A 22,253-nucleotide genomic window follows, 5' to 3' on the forward strand; every position below is an offset into this window, starting at 1 on the left:
TCCAACTTCACACAGCCAGTAAGTAGCTGAGCTAGGATCTGAACCCAGGAAGTCTGGGTCTAGAGGCTGAGTTTGGATCATTATCTTATCCAGGTGAGGATGAGGATGGGAGAGCCATCAGAAAATTTTAAAACACTCACAGAAAGCGTACTACAAACAGGAATTGACTGCAATTAAACCATGAACCATTTCAGTTTAGGTTTCCAAGCTCCTATCTTTTTTCTCATTTATGGCATTAACAAATCTGTTTAGACGATGGATTTCTACATTTAGAGAGACCAGCATCCTGTCCAAATTGTGGGCCCTCAGTCCATACCAGAGCTTCAACCCAGTCCTGAAACTCTCACCTGCTTTGTTTATATCACCACCTTTCCAGGTAGTTAAGAACAAAAGGTTTGTGAACAGATTAAACACAGGCTGTTTTTGTTCTGCTTCTGCAAGCATGTGTTCCTGCTTAATGTGTACTACATGGTGCTGACTAGAGTCTGTGCTCATATATTTTAAATAAACAACACATGCGGGAATTTAGCACCTTCCTACAATAGCACAACAGTGGCTCAAAAATTCTTGCAGAGGACCCTGTGCTATTACACCAAATATTTCTAAGTTTATCTCACTACACTGCTCAGCATTCAGAGTAAACCTAAGCAGAAATATGGAGATCAAAGAATTTTGTAATCAAATAACCCCCTTTCATGCTCTATCTGTCATCAGATGAAAGTATTAGTGAAGTGGTATGGAAATCCTCTTCAGCATGCCTGGAACCTCCAGCTATTCCACTTAAGATTTAAAACAATGTGATCAAGTGTTCAGAATCCACAGGATTGAGTTGTATGTGTACATTAGTGTATTATTTCCAAGTTGCCAGTTTCCCCCAGATTAGCACATTTTAAGTTCGGCTTTATCAAAGGAGTCAGAACATGAAAGGGGATCTAGCAGAGTGGAGATGTCACTCTTTCTTGCCATCATGAAACGGTTTATTTAGTTTGGGGCAGCCATGCATATAAATCCAGCAACACGTCTATAGACTAAAAGTCAGCCAAGTAGGACAAGGAATACAATTATGTAGTGGAAAAATAGCTATCTAGCTATTGGTGGGAACTTTAGGCCCTTGATTTGATTTTTATATGGGCCTACAATTACAAAAACACAATGCAGCAGAGTATTGGCTACACAGTAAGTGTTTTGTTATGGCATTACCAGAATGGCTTGGGTGAGCCCAACTTGGTGTTAAGCGTTATGGGGACACAGCCAGATTCAGGAGACATGGCCATGGTAACTCCAGGATAAATTCTCTTTGTAGAAAGCCATGGTTTTGATGGGAGTGCACCTTGTCTATTAGTGTGCTGGGATAGAAGACTAGAAACCACTGGTCCAAGAATTTATACTCTAAGCTGGATTTACCAACACATGAAATTATTAGAGGAAAATGCAGAATAAAATGCAATAAAGTCACCAAATCCTGATGTTAGATGTCATCCCAGCAGTTGCCTCATCCACTGGTTCCTAAAACTCACTAATCATTAGGAACTACCTGGGAAATTTAAAAATAAGTACACATTCCCAGGGCCACCCCAGAGTTAGAAGCTCTAACAGAAGGGCCTGGATATCTGTATGCTTTAAAATGCTGCCCAAGGATTCTGACGCTCAGCCAGCTCATCTGGTCCAGCCTCTCAATGAACAAAGAGTATTTCTGTTAACAACCCTGCGGTGATCATCCAGCAAGGCGGGCATCCCTCAGGTTGGAAGGAACTCATTGAGAACAAGGCAGCAGGATCCAGTGTTGGACAGAGGGATGGAGTCATTAGAAGTCTTTTCTATACTGTATTTAAAGGGTTCTGGCTACATCGTCTATTCATTGGTCTTAGTTTGGCCTCTGCAGTAACACAGACCAAATCTCCTTCCAACATGGAAAGCCTTCAAATGTTTTAAGAGAGTTTCTCTTCAGTTCATTCCTTTGTTTGATGGTTAGTTCATTTGTTTATTCATTCATTCGCTTCAGACTGTCGGTCTCCTCTAGGACTGGATTTACTGGGGCTGGCGATTGCCACTTCTTTCAGCTGCTCCTCCCAGGTACTGGCTTCTCCCTACCTCCTGTTTGCCTTCCTCTGGATGAACTCTAGTTTGTCAGGGTCAAATGTGGTGCCCAGATTCAGACACCACGCTGACCATGTTGTCTGACCAGCAAAGTCCAACAGAAGCATCAGGAGCAGTTGCTCCCTGCATCCTAGACTCTGTCCTGCTTCTACTAAAGACTGTTCTGAGAATAACCAAGGGCCCAATCTGGTGCAGACAGGAAGTTCTGTGGCAGATCAGGAAGGGAAGAGGTCGGTGTGGCTGAGCTTACCAGGTGTGAGCCAGGTCCTAGTGAATGGGTACACTTTGGAATAGAAGAAAGGCACTTTCCTTTCAGTATTCCAGGAGGAGAAGTAAGGTTTCATTGGATGCCCGGATAATTACAGCAGAGAGCACAGTGTGCACACCGCACACCTGTTGTCTAGTCTGCAGGCCAAACAGATGTTCTTTTTTTTTTTTTTTTTTTCCTTTTTTGTGACCGGTAAGGGGATTGCAACCCTTGGCTTGGTGTCGCCCACACCGCAGCACTCCCAGCACCTCACTCGCCCGAGTGAGCCACGAGGTCGGCCCCAAACAGATGTTCTCACTGTGTGGTTGTTCTTATAGGTATGATCAGTTCTGACTCTTACACTCAGTTGGGGGGTATGAAGGGGCACCTTGTTTTCACTCTTTGTATGATGTAATCGAACTAAATATTTTCACCTAAGCAGGTTATATTTTCTTCCCCAAACTGAAGGGAAATATTGATGTACCTTCTTTACTTAAGGTCAGTTTCCTGGTGTTTGCTTATCTTTAAAACTGTCATGAGAACTTTGCATGTTCTTAGGAAAGAAAAGGGTAAGAAAAGAACTATTGTAATGTTGACAGCTGGTTGTAAAGTGAACAATTCAGTTAACTGGTTATTTGTTTTATATACACAAGAATGAAAAAAGTTTCTTTGATTGCTTTTCACTGAATCAACCAATCATTTCTACAGTAGCAGCAGCAGCAGCAGCAGCAATAAAATGGTTCAAGGATTGCCCTAACCCAGGACTGCAGGCTTTATTTACAACAGTATTCAGTACATGAGCCTCCTGGAAATCAGAACTTCAGCATGACTTATGTAAGGGCTTCTTTTTATGTGGACACAAGAAATGATAAGGTGACTTCTGAGATTCTGGAATCAGAGTAGCAGCCATGTGGGCTGCTTCGGTTCTGTGTGGGGCCACTTCCAGCAGCCATGAGGTAGAGACCAGGGAGACTCTTCAGTTCTTCATGACTGAGCTACAGGTGCACTGAGACTAGACAGATGGGGATAACAAGAAAGGGGCATCGTGAGCACCAGCTGTTGGCCGTTTATGTCCTGCTGGGACACAGAAAAGCATACAAGTGAGAAACAAGCAGAGTTTGGTGCAGTCCACAAGCTGAATTGTTGGGAACAGTCTGAGCTCTTGAGAAGAGCGATGGTGAAGGGCAAACCATATTTGGCTGAGTTGGAGAAATGGGATTAGAACAAGAATACTTTTATTCCTGTGCTCAAAAAGATGTACAAGGAACATTCTATAGCTTTAGCTTCAAACAGCTGACTACTGGTGCCAATGAGCCCCAATAAGCAACCGAATTTTTTTTGTTTCTGTTTAAATTCTTTGTTGGTAGCGTCAAAGAGAGATTTGGCCTGTGCTATCATGTGCCTAGAATGGGCAGACCATGTTGTGGGTGGGCCACAGGCCCTCCACAGAGCATGAAACCTCTGCAAGATGACCAGGCCACTAAGTTGCCCAGATGACTGAAAGGGAGGTCTCTGAAGCCTTGCTGCTTTTCTGGAGTCCAGGTGAACAGCCAAGGACAGAGGCCAGAAGCCATGGCCCATGAGTGGTGACTGATGGAGAAAGCAGCCAGTGGGGTGAAACCAGGGGGAGGCCATGGTACGGGAAGGTGATGAATCATCCTGGACGTTGATGCTGCTCATGCAGTGAAGGAAAAGAAAGAGTCTCTACAAAACAGCATTGCTGTGCTTTCCATTGGCCAGGTTGCCCCTCTAAACTCTCTTGATTCTGTCATTTTCAAAGAGGAAACTAATGACATGCCATTCCTGCTTAACTTTAGAGGCTACTGTTTTTGTGGGATTGCCCTCGTGGTCAGCTCTACCAAGATGTAGCTTAGGTGGAGGCTGTTCCATTCTTACTGTCATATCATGTAATAGAAACTTCTTTTTCCTAAGGCGCTGATGACCCCTGTAAAAGGAAAGTGTTCTCTGGTTGGACCAAATCCTCCTCCTTTCCTCTGGCATTCGCACATAGATGGCCGTGTATGGGGCAGAGTGGCAGTAATTTGAGGTTGTTCCCTGGGCTCAGTGCAGCTCTAATCAGAGACAGGAAATGTTTATTTGAGTTTTATTGAGTGAGTCATTTTGGTGCTGCTTTAGGTCACTTTAAACTTGGGGCATCCTGTTTAAGTCAAATAATCATAGTTTTAAGCAACTGGAAACAAGTATCACCTGTACATGAATGATGTTTATACCTTCTCAACCAACAGACCATAGTGTGGAATATTTACTATTTAGCCAAATCTAATTGGGCTAAGTCTTTCCCCAAGAAAAAAGGCATCTCCCCTTTTACCAAAAGTAGGGTGGACTCTACCCTCTCTGGCTTATAGAGGATCATTATTAGCAACAACTATGTCTACATACAACAAAATATTTTTCAACCTTAGAAAAGAAGGAAATCGTACCATTTGCGACATCATGTTGCAATAACTGGAGAACAGTATGCTGAGTGACATAAGACAGAGGAAGGACACATACTGTATGATTCCACTTACATGAGGAATCTGAAATAGTCGAACTCATAGAAGTAGAGAAAAGAACACTGGTTGCCAGGGCCCGGAGGAGGGAGAATTGGAGAGGTATTAGTCAGAGGGTACAAAGTTTCAGTTATGCAAGATGAATAAGTGTTGGAGATCTGTTGTGCAGCACAGCACCTAGAATTAACAATACTGTATTATGTACTTACAAGAGAGTAAATCTTATATTAAGTGTTCTTATCACATACACACAAAAATAATAAAAAAGGATGGGAAGAAACTTCTGGAGGTAATGGATATGTTTGTGACATAGATTGTGATGATGGTCTCATGGGTGTTTACTTATCTCCAAGTTCATCAAGTTGTAAATGTTAAATATGCACAGCCTTTTTAAATGTCCATTCTACCTCAAAATGATTAAAAAAGAAGAAATGAATAAAAATAACAGCATTGCATTTAGAAAGAAAAAAGAAGCATCCATGTGAAAACCCATTTTCTATTTTACACCCTACTGTTGGTGTGAATAGAATTGGCCGTTGCTGTAGGAATTTGGTTGTGATAACTCTGAATTTGGGGAAAGACCACAACAGAGTCCTTATGCTTGAGTAAGGCGTTGAGCAGTGGGAGGCAGAAGGGAGAGAAGGCCTGTTAGAAGAATGGCTGAGAACATGTGAAAATGACTCTTTGAACAACGTTACGAAGGTGATTTACGTAACTAACTAATTTTTATTCAGATGAGACTTTTATTCTCTGAAATTGACAGGTAAGTACCCAATAAGAAAAAAAGATCCTGTTTCTTGTTTTGTTTTATCGTCTACACACACCTTCCAACAATACATAGTTGGCGGGACTCTGATACCAGTTAGACATGGTGCATCTCCTTAAGAGCCGGCAAGTCCCACTCGTTATTTACCATTTTTTCATTTATTTTAATGATGGCTGTACTTTCTTTGTGACTTAACATTCAGAAAATGGGGAAATGAAATTGGTTTGGTTAAGTTTCCCAAAGCAATTGGCTCTTTACTTCAGTTCATAGCAAGGAAGGAGGTTGCTTGTTTTCCTTTTCCAAAGATAACAAAATGTTAAGGACAGTGGGAACGGAGAAGCGATGGGGTAACTTCAGCCTGATTCTTCCAGTCCATCATGAACTCTGCTTTCAGAATAGTTTTCCTTTAAAATGAACTTTCGTTATGCCATTTTCACAACTCAGAAGATTTCCAGGGTCCTTTCCCCACCACCCACACCACCACCCATCTGTTTCCCTCCTACCCATATCCAGGGTTTATTCACAGTTCCCAGATGGCACGTTGTTTTTGCTGGATGCACTCTGCCCTTCAGGGCTGTGCCTCTAACTTGCCAGGCCTTCTCTTCCTCCTGCCTTGCATTGTCCAAGACTTTACTCAAGTGCAGTCTTTCCCCCCATTCAGGTTTATCTCAACCAACTTCTCACAGCAATGGCCAGTTCCATCAATACCATTGTATTATGGAAAATACAGAGTTTTCACATGACTGTTTCTTATCATGATCTTCTGTAAGTGATGAGGCCTGGATGGCAGATGATTATTGTCTAGGGAGGCTAAGAAGGTACAATTCAGATACAGAGGTTTCACAATCTGATTTCATACAGTAAAGTGCAGCATGTAGCATTTTGCATGGCTTTCTCTGGTTTCCTATGTTCAATCTTAGCTCTTGGAAACCAAAGCCTTGTTAATAAGTCAGATGATGTAGGCATGGAGGGGAAAAGGAGAAGTTTCAGAGTGTGAAATGAGGACCCGTGATTTCCTTAGAAGGTACATTGGAGAGTCGTTCATGCCGTCACTAGCTCATCCAAGGCGAACTGTTCCAAGTCCAGTCTTTTGTTGGGCATTCGTGTGAAATTGATTTAAAAGTGATAGAATCTTTGCACATATAAACAGCTAACAAATGATGGACAACGTGTGTCCAAACAAACCCAACTGGCAGGACATGCAGTGCTGCAGAGAGGAAGCCACTGGCTATCCATCACACCTTGAGAGATGGGCAGGGCGGGCCTAGTTTTCCTTTCAAAGGCAGGAAAGGTCAGTGCTCTGGGAAAACGGAGCCCAATGGGAATCTCAAACACGCGGTGTGGCCTTTCCAGCTTACAGGTCATTATTGACTATTCTTACCCTAAATGGCCGTGACACTTAATCTCTCTCCTAATTTTATTATTTTACTTGCTATCACAAGACCGTAACTTTTTAGACATTCAGGTGAGATTAAGGGAGGACAAGGTGGAGTAAGGCTTTTACCATCTTTGATTACCTCAGAAAACATATTTGCTTACTTTTCCAGGAAGTTGGTTTTTTGTTTTGTTTTGTTTTCTACCGATGCCAAGAGGGGATTAATGAGTAGACGCTGGGTTTGCCAGCTTTCTTTTGATTTCAGTTTATGTAATTAAGCAGTTCCCAGAATGACTTGAGGTTCTCACTCAGCATCAAAACACGGTTCTCAAATGTGTTAGATTTGGAGGTCAGAAACAATCCAAACGCACTGAATAGAAGAAAGAGAAGTGAAAGACGTATCTTGCTTTAAAATGTCTCTAACATGTAAAAAGGGTTGATTTTGCTTTGGGGTCATGCACATCAGGCTACATTTAGTAGAAAGCAGGTTAAAACTAAAGTTCAAAAGGATCCAAAGTTAGAATTGCTAAAAATGAGGTTAACAATGGAAATAACACGGGGACACTAACTCTGGGTTACTTTTGAATTTCTAGCAACTGGAGGCTCATCCATGGCAGATGCTCAGGAACTCAGGCACTCAGCACAGAAGTACGAGGAACCCACTGTGTGCCAAACTCAGTTCTAGTTGCTAGGGATACAGTGAGGAACCAAAGCAACAAAAGTTCCTCATGATGCTCACTGAAGTGAATGTTGGATGAGCGGATTTGTATCGAGTGCCTCTCAGGTGCAGAGTTTTGAGCTAGTGTTTATTGGGGTTGCTAGGAAGAATAAGATACGTTCCTCAAAGGACTGAACATCTCACTGAGAAGTGAAGACACCTATCCATGGAACAAAAGAACTGTTCAAGGCTGTAACCAAATACTGGGTTGTTGATGCAGACAGACCCCCTATAGCTGAGATGGTCAGAGTGGGCTACAAATCTCCAGATTCCATGGGCAGGAGGCTCACATAGCAGGCTGACTCACCTTGAACTCACTGAGCACTAAGAATTTGCAGATAAAAATATTAGACTGCCCTTTGCTTCCATTTCTGTCTTATATCCCCCTAACCTTTTTTAGTTCTTCTATGCACATGATACTTATATTTAAAGGGAATTATAGCAGCTTCTCTTTCAGGTTAGTCTAGTTCCCTTAAAAAAAAAAAATTAGGTCAAAATCACCAACAGTTCTGCCCTCATGAGGCATACAGACAACTGGAGGAGAAAGTCATAAATCAGTTACACAAATAAACTCCACTGTGCTGAATGTTACAACAGAGAGCATAGCACATATTAGGGGGACTTGACCTTGTCAGAGAAGTCAGGGACAGCTTCCTAGAAGGACAGATGGCTGTACTGAAATCTGAAGGATGAGGAGGGATTGATTAACCAGGGGAGGGAAGTGGGAAAAACATTCCAAGCAGGGGGAATAGCCATGGGGAATAAGAGACAGTTAGAAGAGAGATGACTTAGAAGGTCACACAGACCTTGAGGCATATTAAGGAGTTTTCTTTTTATTCTAAGAGTAACAGGAAGTCTTTAAAAGAATTAAGCAGTAAAATGAGAGGAGGAAAGAGGATGGGTTATAATCAGATTTCCATTTCAGCAGGGTCACTCTGCCTATTGTGTGACCAACATTTGGAGGGAGGACTGGAGTGGACTGCATTAGTAACAAGGCACTTGCAAGAATCTAGATGAGATGACAATTGCTTGGGCCAGAATGGTGGTCATGATGGTGGTGAAGATGAAGAGAAATAGACAAATGTAACAGGTACCACAGAGATATGTGCAGAGGTACAGTAGGTAAAGTGACAGGGTGATGGATAGACGGGAAAGGGACTCCAGGTTTCCAACATAAAATTGGCCGAAGAGTGAAGCCCTGCCCTAAGACAAGCAACCCTGGATGAGGACCAGTTTGCTGGGAAAGATTATGGAGTCAGTTTTGGACACATTGGCTTTGAGTGCCTTTGAGGCATCTAGAGGGAGATGTCAGAAACCCAGCTGGGTACGTGGGTCTGGAGTTTGGAGCAGAGGCCTAGGATGGAGGTCTAAGTTTGTGAGTCATCTGTGAAGAGAGGTGCACTAGAAACTGTGGGTATGGTTGAGATCCCGCAACTACAGAGGGAGAAAAGTGGAGAGCCTAGAGCCCAGCCTTGTGAGATTCCAACATTTAATTGCCAGGGAAAGGAAAGCCTACGAGAGAGGCAGAAAAAACCCAGACAGAAACATAGGGAGACACTAGACTGCAAGCCAAGGGAAGCAAATGTGCTAGAAGAAGGTGGTCAGGGGAGAAAGCTACTGAGAGGTCAGAAAAAAAGAAGACTCAGTAATGATAATAATAATACAGCTATAATACTGTCTATAACAATAGTCATGGACAGTCTTCATGGAGTACCAATTTTGAGCCAAGTATTTTAACATATAATTTAATCTTCGTAAGAAGTCTATAAGGCAGGTCCTATTATCACTCTCATTTTTACAGATCAGAAAACTGAGCACAGAGAGATGAAGTCATTTGCCTGAGATCACACAGCCAGTAAGTGATGAAGTTGGAGTGGGAGCTCTTCTTTCTCACTCCACAGTCCCTGTCTTTAAATGCTGTGTGTCCTGTGTTGGTAGAATAAAAAGCAACCAGGTGGGGAGGGGAGGTTTTTCCCCTTTAGAGATATGGATTCTTTCAAACAGAGTCAGGGAAATACTCCATTGTTGCTAAAGCCCAAGTGCAGGGTTGGTGACTACAGAATGGGCAGGGCAGCAGGAGTTTCTGATGGTGTGGTTCAGCTAGACTAGGGCAGTGTTAAAGGAATGATGCGGCTGGACTTGCCGTGTGAAAGGCTTGCCCTGTGAAAGGCTTGCCCCAAGTACTCTAGATCAGAGGTTCTCAAAGTGTGGTCCCTGGACCAGCAGCAGTATCGTCACCCAGGAACTTACTACAGAAAGATTTTCAGGCTCTACCCTGATCTTCTGAATTGGAAACTCTGGGTGAGAGGCTGTATTAGTCCATTATTATTACCTGAAACCAGGAAATTTTTGAAGAAATAAAATTGATTACTTACAGTTTTGGAGGCTGGGAAATCTATGGCCCAGGGGGCATATCTTGTGAGGGCCTTCTTGGTGGTGACTCTCCAAAGCAACACAAGGTATCATCACATGGCAAGAGAAATGGGCTGAGCAAGAGAGCTAACCTTTTAACCTCACTTGCTCTACTTTTAAAGCCATCAGAATAATGCCCATGACAACCCATTAAAACATCAACCCATTACTTCATGAATGGATCAGTCCATTAACTGAGGGCACAGTCCTCAGGATCCAATCACCTCTTAAAGGCCCCAACTTCCACCACCACATTGGGGGTTAAGTTTTAACATGAGCTTGGTAGGATGTTCAATCCACAACAGGGGCGCAGGAATCCATGTTCTAACAAACCCTTGCGTGATTCTGATGTCCAAGTTTAAGAACCCTTCTTCTTGGGGGAATCCTTGAAAAGACAGAAATAAAGACTGGAATAATTTATAGTCCTTTTATTGCACAGATGCAAAATACCTCAACAGGGACCAGTGGATGAGAGTCAGTGGTTCTCAGCCCTGGCTGCACTTTGGAATCACCCGAGGAGCTTTAACAACTACCGAGGCCTGGGTCCCACCTGCAGGGATGCTGATTTCATTGGGCTGGGTTTGGCCTGAGCATTTGATTTTTGAAACAAGAATCTATATGGAGAATGGGTGGTTGGGTGAATAGTCAGCAAGGCAGCTCATGTACTTCTGAGTGCAAAACTGTACTCTGGGGAGAAAAGGAGGCAGGCCTTGAAGGGGAGGGGCAAGACAAATGGGAGAGAAACTAGACCTTAGGCCCTTTGTGAATTCCAGTGAAGCTGGGATAATTTTGGAGATTGTGGTGGGGGAGAAGGACTTACTTTCAAAGAGATGCCAGTAATAAAGTAGATGTGCTTCATAAATAAAGAAGTATTACTGGTAAATTTTGCTCAATCTTAATGGAAAACAATATGCTAACATCCTCCTGGAAGCTTCACTTGGACTATATCTGTATGTTAAGAATGTACTCTGCCCCTCTGGCCTCTCAAACCTCACCGTTTTCTTTGTGAACCTTCCTCCCCAGCTAGTCTGTTCAGTTTACTGGCCCCTGCACGCTCACTGTGTTCCCATATCCGGCATTGGTTCCTGCCTCCCCCACCTTCTCTTTCTGTCAAAGCCTAGCTCCATCTAGAATCCTCCATAGCCCTCCAGGTCAGAGAGCTCCCCTTTCTCTGAAGCCTTAAACCTTGTGTTGTTAATGCACTGTGCTATTTTGATTTTATTCTGCTCATTCCCCATGGAATGTAAGGCCCCAGGGCAGTGATGGCTTGTAATTCTTTGCCCGCTGCTAGCACCACATGCTAGGAGCTCAGTACATAATAGTCAAGAAACTCTGCAAAAGTGAGTTCGTCCTCTCCCCACATTATCATGGATTACAGGTGAGAAGGCGCCACCCCCAATGAGGTATGACTGTGGTCTGACCATTCTGAAGGCTGCCCTGAGGGAAGAATCCATAGGAGTCCTAGAAGGAACATCTCCAAAGTATAAGTGGCCCTCACAGGCAATGGGGGTCTCACAGTCTCATTATTCCATGTTACAATTTATTAGTTTCCTAGGACTAACTTGGTAGCTTAAGACAATAGAAATTTATTCTCTCACAGTTCTGGAAGGCAGAAGCCTGAAACTAGCATCACTGGGCCAAAATCAAGGTGTTGACTGGGCTGTTCTCCCTGCAGAGTGTCTGTTCCTTGCCTCTTCCAGCTTCTGGTGGCTGCCCGCATTCTTTGGCTAGTAGCTGCATCACTCCAGTGGTCTCTGCCTCCATGGTCACACTGCCTCCTCGTCCTTTCTCAAATCACCCTCTGACTCCCTTTTATAAGGACACTTGTGATTATATTTAAAGCCACCCTGGTAATTCAGGATAATCTCCCCATCTCAAGATACTTAATCTTATCTGCAAAATACTTCTTGCCATATAAAGTAAAATTCACACATTCTAAGGATTAGGACCTGGATATCTTTTGTAGGATAATTATTTGACCTACTGCACAGATAAAGTTAACTGGAGCCTCCAAAAGGGCAGAGACTTGTCCAAGGCCACACTACAAATCAGTGGCAAATCAAAGACCCAGGTCTCCTTTCTGTCAGTTTTAGGCTTCTTCTGCTAGATCAAGCTGATGCCCACAGAAGTAAGATGGAGAAAGAGATGTTAAAATATCACTTTATATCCTAGACTGTGTGCTTTTTTCACCTGTCGTCTTTCTGGATTACAGGCTACCAGCATTTGCCCATCATTGAGCCTTCTTCCCCTTGAGTCCTGGTCATCTGACCTGGGGCTGGCCTGTGTGGGCAGCTGCTGTGAAATGACCTCCATGGCATTTTCTTCTCTCCTTTCAGGACCGCCTCTTTTTCGTCATGGAATATGTAAATGGTGGAGACCTCATGTTCCAGATTCAGCGCTCCCGAAAATTCGATGAGCCCCGTTCACGGTTCTACGCTGCAGAGGTCACGTCAGCCCTCATGTTCCTCCACCAGCATGGGGTCATCTACAGGTAGCCTGTTCTCTCCTCCTCTCTTTCCTGAAAGTGAAAAAAGCAAGGAATTCTGCAGACACTTGGACTGACTTTGGCTCCTGCCCAACTGGTCTCTTAGCAACCCACTTTAGATTGGTTGCTTGTTTTAATTTGCTTACAGAGGACTTTTTTGGGGGCTGTTTATCACTGTGAACGTTGATATTTGAATGGCCCCAAGAGATCTGACCCACTGTTTGTGCCAGTTAAAGCTCAAGCACGACATTTTAAAGGCTTGGCGCCGAGCACCCTTGGGGTGACCTTCATTTCTCTCTCCCCACCCTCTTCCTTGAACATCGAGGTACTCTCTTTTTCCTTCTGTGCCATGAACTTCCTCTCCTCCCCAATCTCTTGCCACTTCCTGAGTTTGTTTGGCTTAGTCGTCTCCAGTAGATAGAATCAGGGAAGGAGGAGTTGCTGGGGGGTCTGGGGGTTTATGATCTGGAGTGGGGGGTGGGAACTAGACAATATCCAACAGGAAGTGACTTTTTGCTGATCATCCAGTCCTTTATTACTGCCCAGTCCCCTTCCAAGAAACACACACTCTCTCTCTCTCTCTCTCTCACACACACACACACACACACACACACACACACACACACACACGCTAATTTTCCAGTAAGGGAGCAAAAACTATTTACGCAAGCTCTTCTGTGAGGTCAGGAATTCTGGGAGGAGTAAATATTTAAAATTAGCAACAAGGACACTAAAGTTCCTTTAAGTTTTTTCAGTGACTGTCAATTTCCTTACTCAGACTTTGCTTCCTCCTTTTTTTTTTTTTTAATTGGGTGAAAGAGTTTATCCCAGAATTTAGTCACTCACCTAAACTTTTCTGACCTGCTCCTGGGAGCAATGCCTTGACTAAGGGTTCTAGTGAACTCCACCCTAGGCTTTCCTTCCTTCTGCCATCTCTTAGCTTCCTAAAGCATGCCTCGCTAGTCAGTGGTTCACATAATAAAGCCCACACTTTTTAGCCAGCTATTCCTGGACCTCCACAATGGGAGTCCATGTATTATTTCCTATAGCTGCGTAACCAGTGACAACAAACTGAAAACAACACCCATTGATTATCTCCTTGTCCATGGGTCAGGAATGCAGGCAAGGCCTATCTAGGTAATGCCCAGGTTCTCACAAGGTTGTGGTAGAGGTGTCAGCCACACTATATTCTCATCTTAGGTTTGGGCTCCTCTTCTGAGCTCATGTGCTTGTTCGCAGAATTGTTTTCCTTGCAGCTTTAGAACTCATGTGGCTTGCTTCTTCAAGGCCAGCAGGAGAGAAATTTTCTCCTGCTTCAAGTCTCTAACTTGAGGGAAGGCCTGGATCTTCTTTTAAAAGACTCTAATTGGGCTCACCAAAGATAATTTTCCTGTTGATAAACTCAAAGTTAAGTGATTAGAGGTCTTAATATTTGCAAAATCCCTTTGCCCTTGCCACATGCATAATGTCACATAATCACAGTAGGTGATATCAATCACCTTTGCCATATTCTATCCATTACAAGTAAATCACAGATTCCACCCTACTCAAGGGAAGAGAACTGTGGGATTATACCAGAGCATGAGGCATTGGGGGACACCTTGTTTTGAGCCCATCAAATTTCTTAGCTTTTTTCAAACTCACCAGGCCGATTTCTAACTTTGCTATGCTTGTGGACCTCACCTGTCTAGCCCAGAATCCACATGCAACACCGCCTACTTTCAGGAAACCTAGTGCCATCAGTAGAGTGAGCCTCTCCGTCCCCCACACTTTAATTTACAAATGAATTGCAATTTGAGGCTTTCATTGCTGCACCTACAACTGTTCACCTTGCATTGGATTAGGCATCTTTGTGAATCCTTCACTAAGTTGCAAACTCTCTTAAGTGCTATTTCTTCTTTTTTTAAACCCTTGATCTTCTTTTATTCTTACTATGCATGCTCTTCCTGTCTTGCATATAGTAAATATCAACATATGACTACTGGCTTCAGTTAGTTTCAAACCCTCATCCTTGTTCCCAAAGCAATCTGTGAACTAGATAGAGATGCAGGAGTTGGATATGTGAAAATATTATTCATACGACAAGATAGTGCATTGTAGTCAAGGCAGTGCCAGTGACAAAAAGAACTGCCGTTCCTTGAGACATCATCCCTGCACCATCCCAGTTACAGTAGGTACAATCATCCCCCTTTTACTAGCAGGGATACAGAGACTCACCTCGAGTAATTTTTCCAAGGAAGTGTACTGACTGACCAGCTCGTGCTGTACACCATGACGCTTGTTACCCTGCCTTTTCAAGTCCAGCTTCAAGCTCTTTAGCCTGTCATTCCAGGTACTGCAAAACTTGACCTTCCCTTCCATTTTTGCTTTCCTAACTGAATGATTTCCTCTCACCACACCTGTGACCACTCTTGTCTATTGGCTTCTATGAATCATTCTCTGTCCCTATCTCTCTCCTTCCCTCCTCCCTGACCGTTTCTCCTTGATCTCTGTATTGATTAGTGGGCCTGTGCCCTCCCCGCCCCCATTCTCTAAGTGCTGGTTTTCTCCAGAGCCTTCAACTCTCTTTATTCCTACCCTAAATACTCTCCCTGGGCAAGTTCAATCTCCCATGGCTTTCAATGACTCTTGTATGCCAGTAACTCCCATAGATCAATATCCAGCCTTCCTCTAATCTCGCCTTCTCAAACTTGGACCTGCAAGGTCTTCTTTTCTTTTTCTCTGGCTAGTTTGCAATAATTTACTGAATGTTTGCGATAGTTTACTGAATTGACTCACTCACTCCTTCGAGAAATCTTCTTGAGCAAATTGTGGAACCACTTTGTGACTGGTTTCCATTTCTGAAGTTCAGAAAATATCTGCCTTGTCTTCTTCATGAGAGGGGTTGCTAGAAGTCAGATTGTGGTAGAGGACACAAAAACAAGTGGGAAATGACAAGGCATTTTATTTATATGAAGTGTCATGAATGATTAACATTTGTCGTTTTGAGCACTAAAATTTTGTCTTTATCCACCAGAGGAGGACGTTGTAAGTTACAAAGCTCTCCTGCTCCTTAAATTCTCCAAGCCTTTCAATCTTTAATGAGCCATCGTCATTATTCCCCAAGAGTCAGTCTTCCCTGGTGCCTGTCATGTGCCCAGTGCCAGAACTGGGCAGTGGGAAGACAAGAGGAGAGAGGGAGCCGCTGCTTTGGTCCAGCCTAGATCCCTCTGTACTCAGGAGGTGTTAAGAGAGACATTCTTCATTAACCATGTTGTCTATAGAAAATCAAATAAGAATTAAGAGCAGGGAACAAAATTTAGTGAATAAAATTCAGCGTGCCATATAAGCTTTAGTCTTAAATATTCTGTTCCCTCCAGAGCTGGAGGACAAAGGCCGAAAGGAGGGGCTTAGGAGGAGTTTTCCTAGAAGGAGCTGGGGATATACTGAGGCCTCTAGCTGTGCTCTCCACACTGGGCCTCCCTGGAAAACACATACAGAGTTGTGATATAAACTATGGTCTTGTTGTCCTCCTAGTCGAAGGGTGAAGCGTGTGTCTTGATCCATAGAATCATCCTTAATCCCTGGGATCATTGGCACAGTTAGGGATTCCCTGACTTGATGAAGGTGTCCAGTTAAACCTTCATTAGTAACTGGAAGGTCTAATGTTTACAGTCTCATCTCCTTTCAGTACGTGTTGAAGTTATTTAAAGCTAATGCAAAGCAGGGGAGGAAAAGGAGGTGGAGTGGTCCCTCCCTTTTGCCTGCCCAGTCTTCTAACACCTGGCCCGCAGAGAGTCACTGAGGGCACTTGGGGATCGTCTTCCTCACAGAGCCTTGCTCTCAGCGGTCCACATTCCCCCACCCATTGTAGAAAATATTGAATATAAAAGTCCTGAGCATCTAAGGGCAAAGTTTCTAATGGGAAGATATCGCTCCCCTGGTGGGAATGATGAATGTTAAGGATGGCCTCGGAGACTATATGACCCAACTCCTTTGTTTTATAGATATGGAACTTGGAAGCCAAAATTGGGCAGGATTTCACCCAAGTTTGCACAATGAGATAGTATAAAGCTTAGAGGTTATGTCAATCAAAGATATACATATGAAGAGTTAAACAGTTCTGCAAGGTGTTTAGGGAAATAAAAAGCAGTTTTCTGCCTTCCTTCCATTCAATTTTCCCTTCTGAAGAGGTAATGACTTTTAGCTCTTAGCTGACTCAGTATGGACCTTGGTATATCTGAATAACATTATTTTATTGTTACTCCAAAAAAATTTTTTTAGGCACTGTCTAGTGACTTTCCACTATGGAAGATAAGGACTTAGTTCTCTTTCCCACCCACCACCCACTCCCACCACCCTGTCACACTCACACACTTTTTTTTTTTTTTTTTTTGTGACTGGTAAGGAGATCGCAACCCTTGGTGTGGTGTTGCCTGCACCGCGCTCAGCCAGTGAGCACACCAGCCATCCCTATATAGGATCCGAACCCGCGGCGGGAGTGCCTCTGCATTCCCAGCGCCGCACTCTCCCGAGTGCGCCACAGGGTCGGCCTGCACACTTTCAAACCTCCTGTCCTCTCAATATAGTTTACTGTAATTTTGGTTCAATGAATACACATTGTATGCATTATCACAACTGTGAAACATTATTTGGAAGTGAGTCATGTGGTATGCTATAATTCTCCTTTCCTATACATTATTTTTGGTTTATTTTCCTTGGAGTTAATAATCATCTCTTTGTTTTCAATGTACTTATTAGTGATTCAACCACAAACTATCTACAAATTATCCACATCTCCCCTTAGGATATTTAGATGCAATCGATGTTCTACCAACTTCACATTCTTGGATACATTTCTCCCAGAGCCTTTTCAATTGCTGTCTTCTGCGTAGCGGCCTGCCATGCCTGCTGCGGAGCTGTCACTGTTAAATCTCCCTTCACTATCATCCCAACCTTCCTTTCCCACTGTCCTATGTTGAAGCTCCTGTTTCTCGTATCTCATATCCTCCTCTTTTTTTGATATACTCCCTTGGTTTGATCAGGTACCTCCCGCAGTGTTATGAGAAAGAGTATGGGAAGTAGATTTTTGAGACCTTCCATTTATATCTTAAATCATCTTTATTATATTCTCTAACTTGATAAAGAGTTCGGCTAGGCCTAGAATTCTAGATTAAAAACCATTTTCACTCAAAATTTGAAGATGTTGTTCCTTGTCTTCTAATGTCCCGTGTTGCTATTAAAAAGTCTGAAGCCATTTTGATTCTTCTTTTTTTCTTTATTTTGTGGCTGGCCGGTACAGGAAGTGAACCCTGGACCTTGGTGTTATCAGCACCACGCTGTAACCAACTGAGCTAACCAGCCAGCCCTTCATTTTGATTCTTGATCTTTTATGTGGACGTATTTCTTTTTTCCAGGAGTGTGTTAAAACTGTCTGTCTCCATTACTCTAAAACTACGTATTGATATAGTATAGGTCTGTTTTCATTCCTGGAGAGATCTTTTCAACTTGGAAAGTCAAATCCTTCAGTTCTGGGAAATGTCTTATTTATTTCTCTTATGATTTCTTCTCTTCTGTTTTCTCTTTCTGGAACTATCATTTGGATATTAGACTAGCCAACTTAGGATTTCATTGTGGACTAACCTGACTGGCTGCTTACTTGGGGAACCTCTGACTGTTAATATTTTTAGACCTTTCCTCTAGGAGTGCTTAGATTGCCCAGAAAGACATTTCCAGAGTCCTGCCTGAAGAAAGAAAGAAGGCCTGGCAGCCAAGTGAAGGAAAAGGGTTGGAGGACCCAGCTTTCCAAGTGCATATGTTTGTTTAATTCTTCTGTTTTTAGTATCGTACCCTGGGGCCTGCTCCCCCCCAACGCCTCCCCCTCCAAGTCTGTTTCTCTTTTTCACAGAATAAACTTAGGGGCAGGGAAGGGAGGTGCAGAGAAAAGAAGAGAATCTGGGTTTATAACTACTTTTTCAACCAAATCTCTATTTTATCTCTCTCCACATCACCTTCATCTCCAGAGGTAATTGTTACTGCTTATTTCTGAGCTTTGGGGGAGGGAAATGGAATGCTGCAAAGTAAATTTGATTGTTCATGATTCCCCCCATTGCTGGTCCAGGATTCAGCTTTCTTGGGTCTACCAAGTCAGTTGCTACTCATCCACTGCTTTCCAGCTTCCAAAATCGTGTTGCTATTGTTTCTTCTCTCTTTCTCCCTATCTCTGACTGTAATTTTGGGAAGGAGAGAAAAGTAGTTGTGGGTATTTAATCAAACCTCTGTATCCAGAAGTCAATAATAATAACAACAACAATGACAACCATAGCAGCAGCAACAACGGTAATAAGAAAATATTTATTGAGCCTTTGTTATGAGCCAGATGTGATTCTGAGCACTTTGCACATATGAACTCATCTAATCATCATACTAACCCTATGAGGTAGATACTGTTATTATCCACAGGATTTATGATCTTTCCAAGGAAGGAGATCTTGCCAGATCTCACCACCTTCACTGTCACTGTCAGGTCCCCCTGTCCCTGTTGCTACCGGCCACGGTTTTGTGCGGGAAGCAAAATTGTATGTTAGAGACAGCATTGAGTTTGGGGTCAGAGGACTGGGGTTGAATCCTGTGTCTGTCTCATCTTTGTTGTGTTTTCCTGGGTAGAATAATTAAACTGTTTGGAATGTAGTTTTTTCACTGTACCATGGGAATTATAACACAAACCTCTTTGGACTGTTTTTAAAATTACACGAGAAAACCATTTGGAGAAGTGTGGAATGCAATCCTTGCCACTGACTAGACTCCATAAATATTGGTTGGATGAGTGGAAATCAAAGGGTTTTGGAGTGAGAGGGTATTAAGGGCTGAATTTTGTTCCCCCTAAATTTATATGTTGAAGGTCTAATCGCCAGTACCTCAGAATGTGACTGTACTTGGAGATAGGGCCTTTAAAAAGATGATTAAGGCAAAATGAGGTCATGTGCGTAGACCTTAATCCAACACAACTGATGTCCTTATAAGAGGTGATTAGGACACAGACAAGCACAGAGGGAAGACCATGTGAAGACACCTGGATAAGAGGGCCATCTGCAAGACAAGGAGAGAGGCCTCAGAAGAAACCCACTCTGCCAGCAACTTGGTCTTGGGCTTCTAGCCTCTACAACTATGAAAAACTAATTTCTGTTATTTAAGTTATCCAGTCTGTGGGGTTTTTTTGTTATGGCAGCTCTAGCAAATTAATACAGAGGACCTGGGTTCAGGTCCCAGTACTGCACTATCTGTGTAGCCTTGGGCAAATTACCTCATCTCTCTGTTACCACATCTGTAAAATGGTGCTAATAAACATTAAATATAATAAGATGGAAAGATCTGCAGGGCTGACCCCGTGGCTCACTCGGGAGAGTGCGGCGCTGGGAGCACAGTGGCGCTGGGAGTGCTGAGGCCGCGGGTTCGGATCCTATATAGGGATGGCCAGTGCACTCACTGGCTGAGCGCGGTGTGAGTGACACCAAGCCAAGGGTTATGATCTCCTTACCGGTCACAAAAAAAAAAAAAAAAAAGAAAGATCTGCAGACTTGGCCTAAATTGTGAGAGTTAAGTAAGCTAATGGACATAAAAATGCCTCTGGAAGTTGTTTTCAGGCTCAGCCAGTGTCTGGGGAGGTACAGACACGCCTGTGATGATGCCAGTGCAGTCACACCCCTGTTTGGGAGAATCAGATTGGTGCATATGGGGATCTGTGTCCCTTGTGCAGGTTAAGACCCATCTAGAGCAGGGCCCCACTCTCAGGATCAGGTAATATTTCAGAGAAAGGAAACTTTATTTGGTGATGTTCCATCCTGTGGGTGCTTTGGGATTCTGGAACAGGATAAGTAAGTGCTGATGGATGCATGTGATGGTCACCAACGATCTGGAACAGCTGACAGATCTGCTTGCATTGAAAAGCTACAAAGTCTGAGTTTGGTGCCTCAGCCTCTCTGTAAGGCTCCCTTTGTACCCAACCATCTTCATGAGCTCCCTACCCTAAGCTTCCACATGGTCCCTGTATGACTTGCTTCAGCAAAGAAGCTGATTTTGGAAATATGCATTTTAGTAATGACAGTCATTCTGTCCCTCTCCATGTAGTATAATTGAAGGCTGGTCCTCCTAATAAAGGAATGCTAAATATTAGCATGGATTTTCAGGAAAGTCACTTTTTTGTGGGCACAGATTTACTAGAGGGTAAGACCATCTTCACCCCATACTGATTTCATACAGTATTACCTGCTGATAACAGTATGGAGTAAAGTCATTGTGACACGATAAAGGGGAGGGGAGGAGAGAGCAGAGACTGAGCTGGTTGGGATGAAAGCCAAGTTTACATTCTGCTGAGGAAGCCACATTATTTCTGACCAGATCAGAAGTAGAATTCTGACTCCCATTGACTTTGGAGGTGCAGAGCAAACAGGAAGTTTGGAACTAGAGGGAAATTCCTGATTAAATTTGTTTGAGTGTTCCAGCTAGTAATGTGTATTCAAAGGAAAAACGATCAGAGACCCTGTCATCTCCTACTTTTGTGTCTCTCGTGGTACCTAGCATAGAACTGAGAACCCAGCATAGTGGCTAAGAACCCAGCCCTGGAACTCTTGGGCTCAAACTCTGCCTCCACTGCTCTTTAGGTATATGATCTTGAGCAGGGAAGTTCTTTAAACCTCAGTTTCTTCATCTGTAAATGGGGATATTACCTCCCCCACAGAAATATTGTCAGGAACACATGAGTTAATACATGCAAAGCAGTTGCAACTGCTGTTGTAGCTGTGGCTGTTACAGAGTAAGCACTCACTAAAGGTTAGCTGCTGCTATTATTATCACTGTTACACTGTTTCACAAGTGGCAGAGTGCACAGTTGACAAGATTCACTTTGTCCATCTCAAAAATTTCACCATGAATGTATCCTCCCAGTTCACAAACTGACGAAAACACCTTGTCTGGTTAGAGACTTCCAAACAAGGGCTATTTTGAGGCATTGGGACCCAGCCTATGAAGGGGAATTTGATATTTCTGTTACTGTATTATTTTATGACTATGCAGTGTTCTACAGAAAGTAGAGATCTTGGAACAAGTATTACTGCAATGTATTTAATAGCAGGGACTAAATTCTCAAGGTTTAGTCATATGATTTTGTTTCTTCAATGCCTTTGGCTAATAAATACCTACTAAAAGTGGGAATTATTTTAGCAAACAATCAGCGGCTTTACCATGGTAAGCAGAGTCCTGTGTGAATGTCTCAGGCTGGTCCCTGCAGTCTCTCTGGGTTGGCCATGTTTGTTTCGAGATGACTCAGGCTAGAAGCGGGGTGGAGAAGGGAGCAATGAGTGGCGGCAGGAGGGACCACACTTGATTGGCATGGCTTCTCTCTGGTCATGTGACAACTGGCTGAAGGATTGATGCTGGTAGCTGCTGCCCCCTTCTCTCTCCTTGCTTCTGGGTCTCTTCTCCCACCATTCCTGGCCCATTAATTCTCATAAAGCAAAGGAGCTGGGACACTTCCTTGCTCAGGAGCCTCCAGTGGCTCTGTGTTATCTCGAGGTAACGTCCAGACTCTTCTGTCTCTTCCTCGGAGCTATCCAGAAGCCGGCTATGCTCTCACTAGCCTCATCTCTGGGATGCGCACACAAGG

At 43.4% G+C, this 22,253-nt stretch overlaps 1 protein-coding gene across 1 annotated transcript in view; it reads left to right on the plus strand.

The window, feature by feature from the left end:
* Positions 1-22,253, plus strand: part of PRKCE (protein kinase C epsilon) — a 505,249-nt gene that overhangs the window by 394,678 nt on the left and 88,318 nt on the right. Inside the window, exon 12 of the mRNA XM_063077698.1 lies at positions 12,465-12,619. Within this exon, the coding sequence (XP_062933768.1) occupies positions 12,465-12,619 (155 nt within the window). The remainder of the gene's footprint in view (positions 1-12,464; positions 12,620-22,253) is intronic.

Source organism: Cynocephalus volans, chromosome 14 (genome assembly GCF_027409185.1).
Source record: "Cynocephalus volans isolate mCynVol1 chromosome 14, mCynVol1.pri, whole genome shotgun sequence".
NCBI classification, from domain to species: domain Eukaryota; kingdom Metazoa; phylum Chordata; class Mammalia; order Dermoptera; family Cynocephalidae; genus Cynocephalus; species Cynocephalus volans.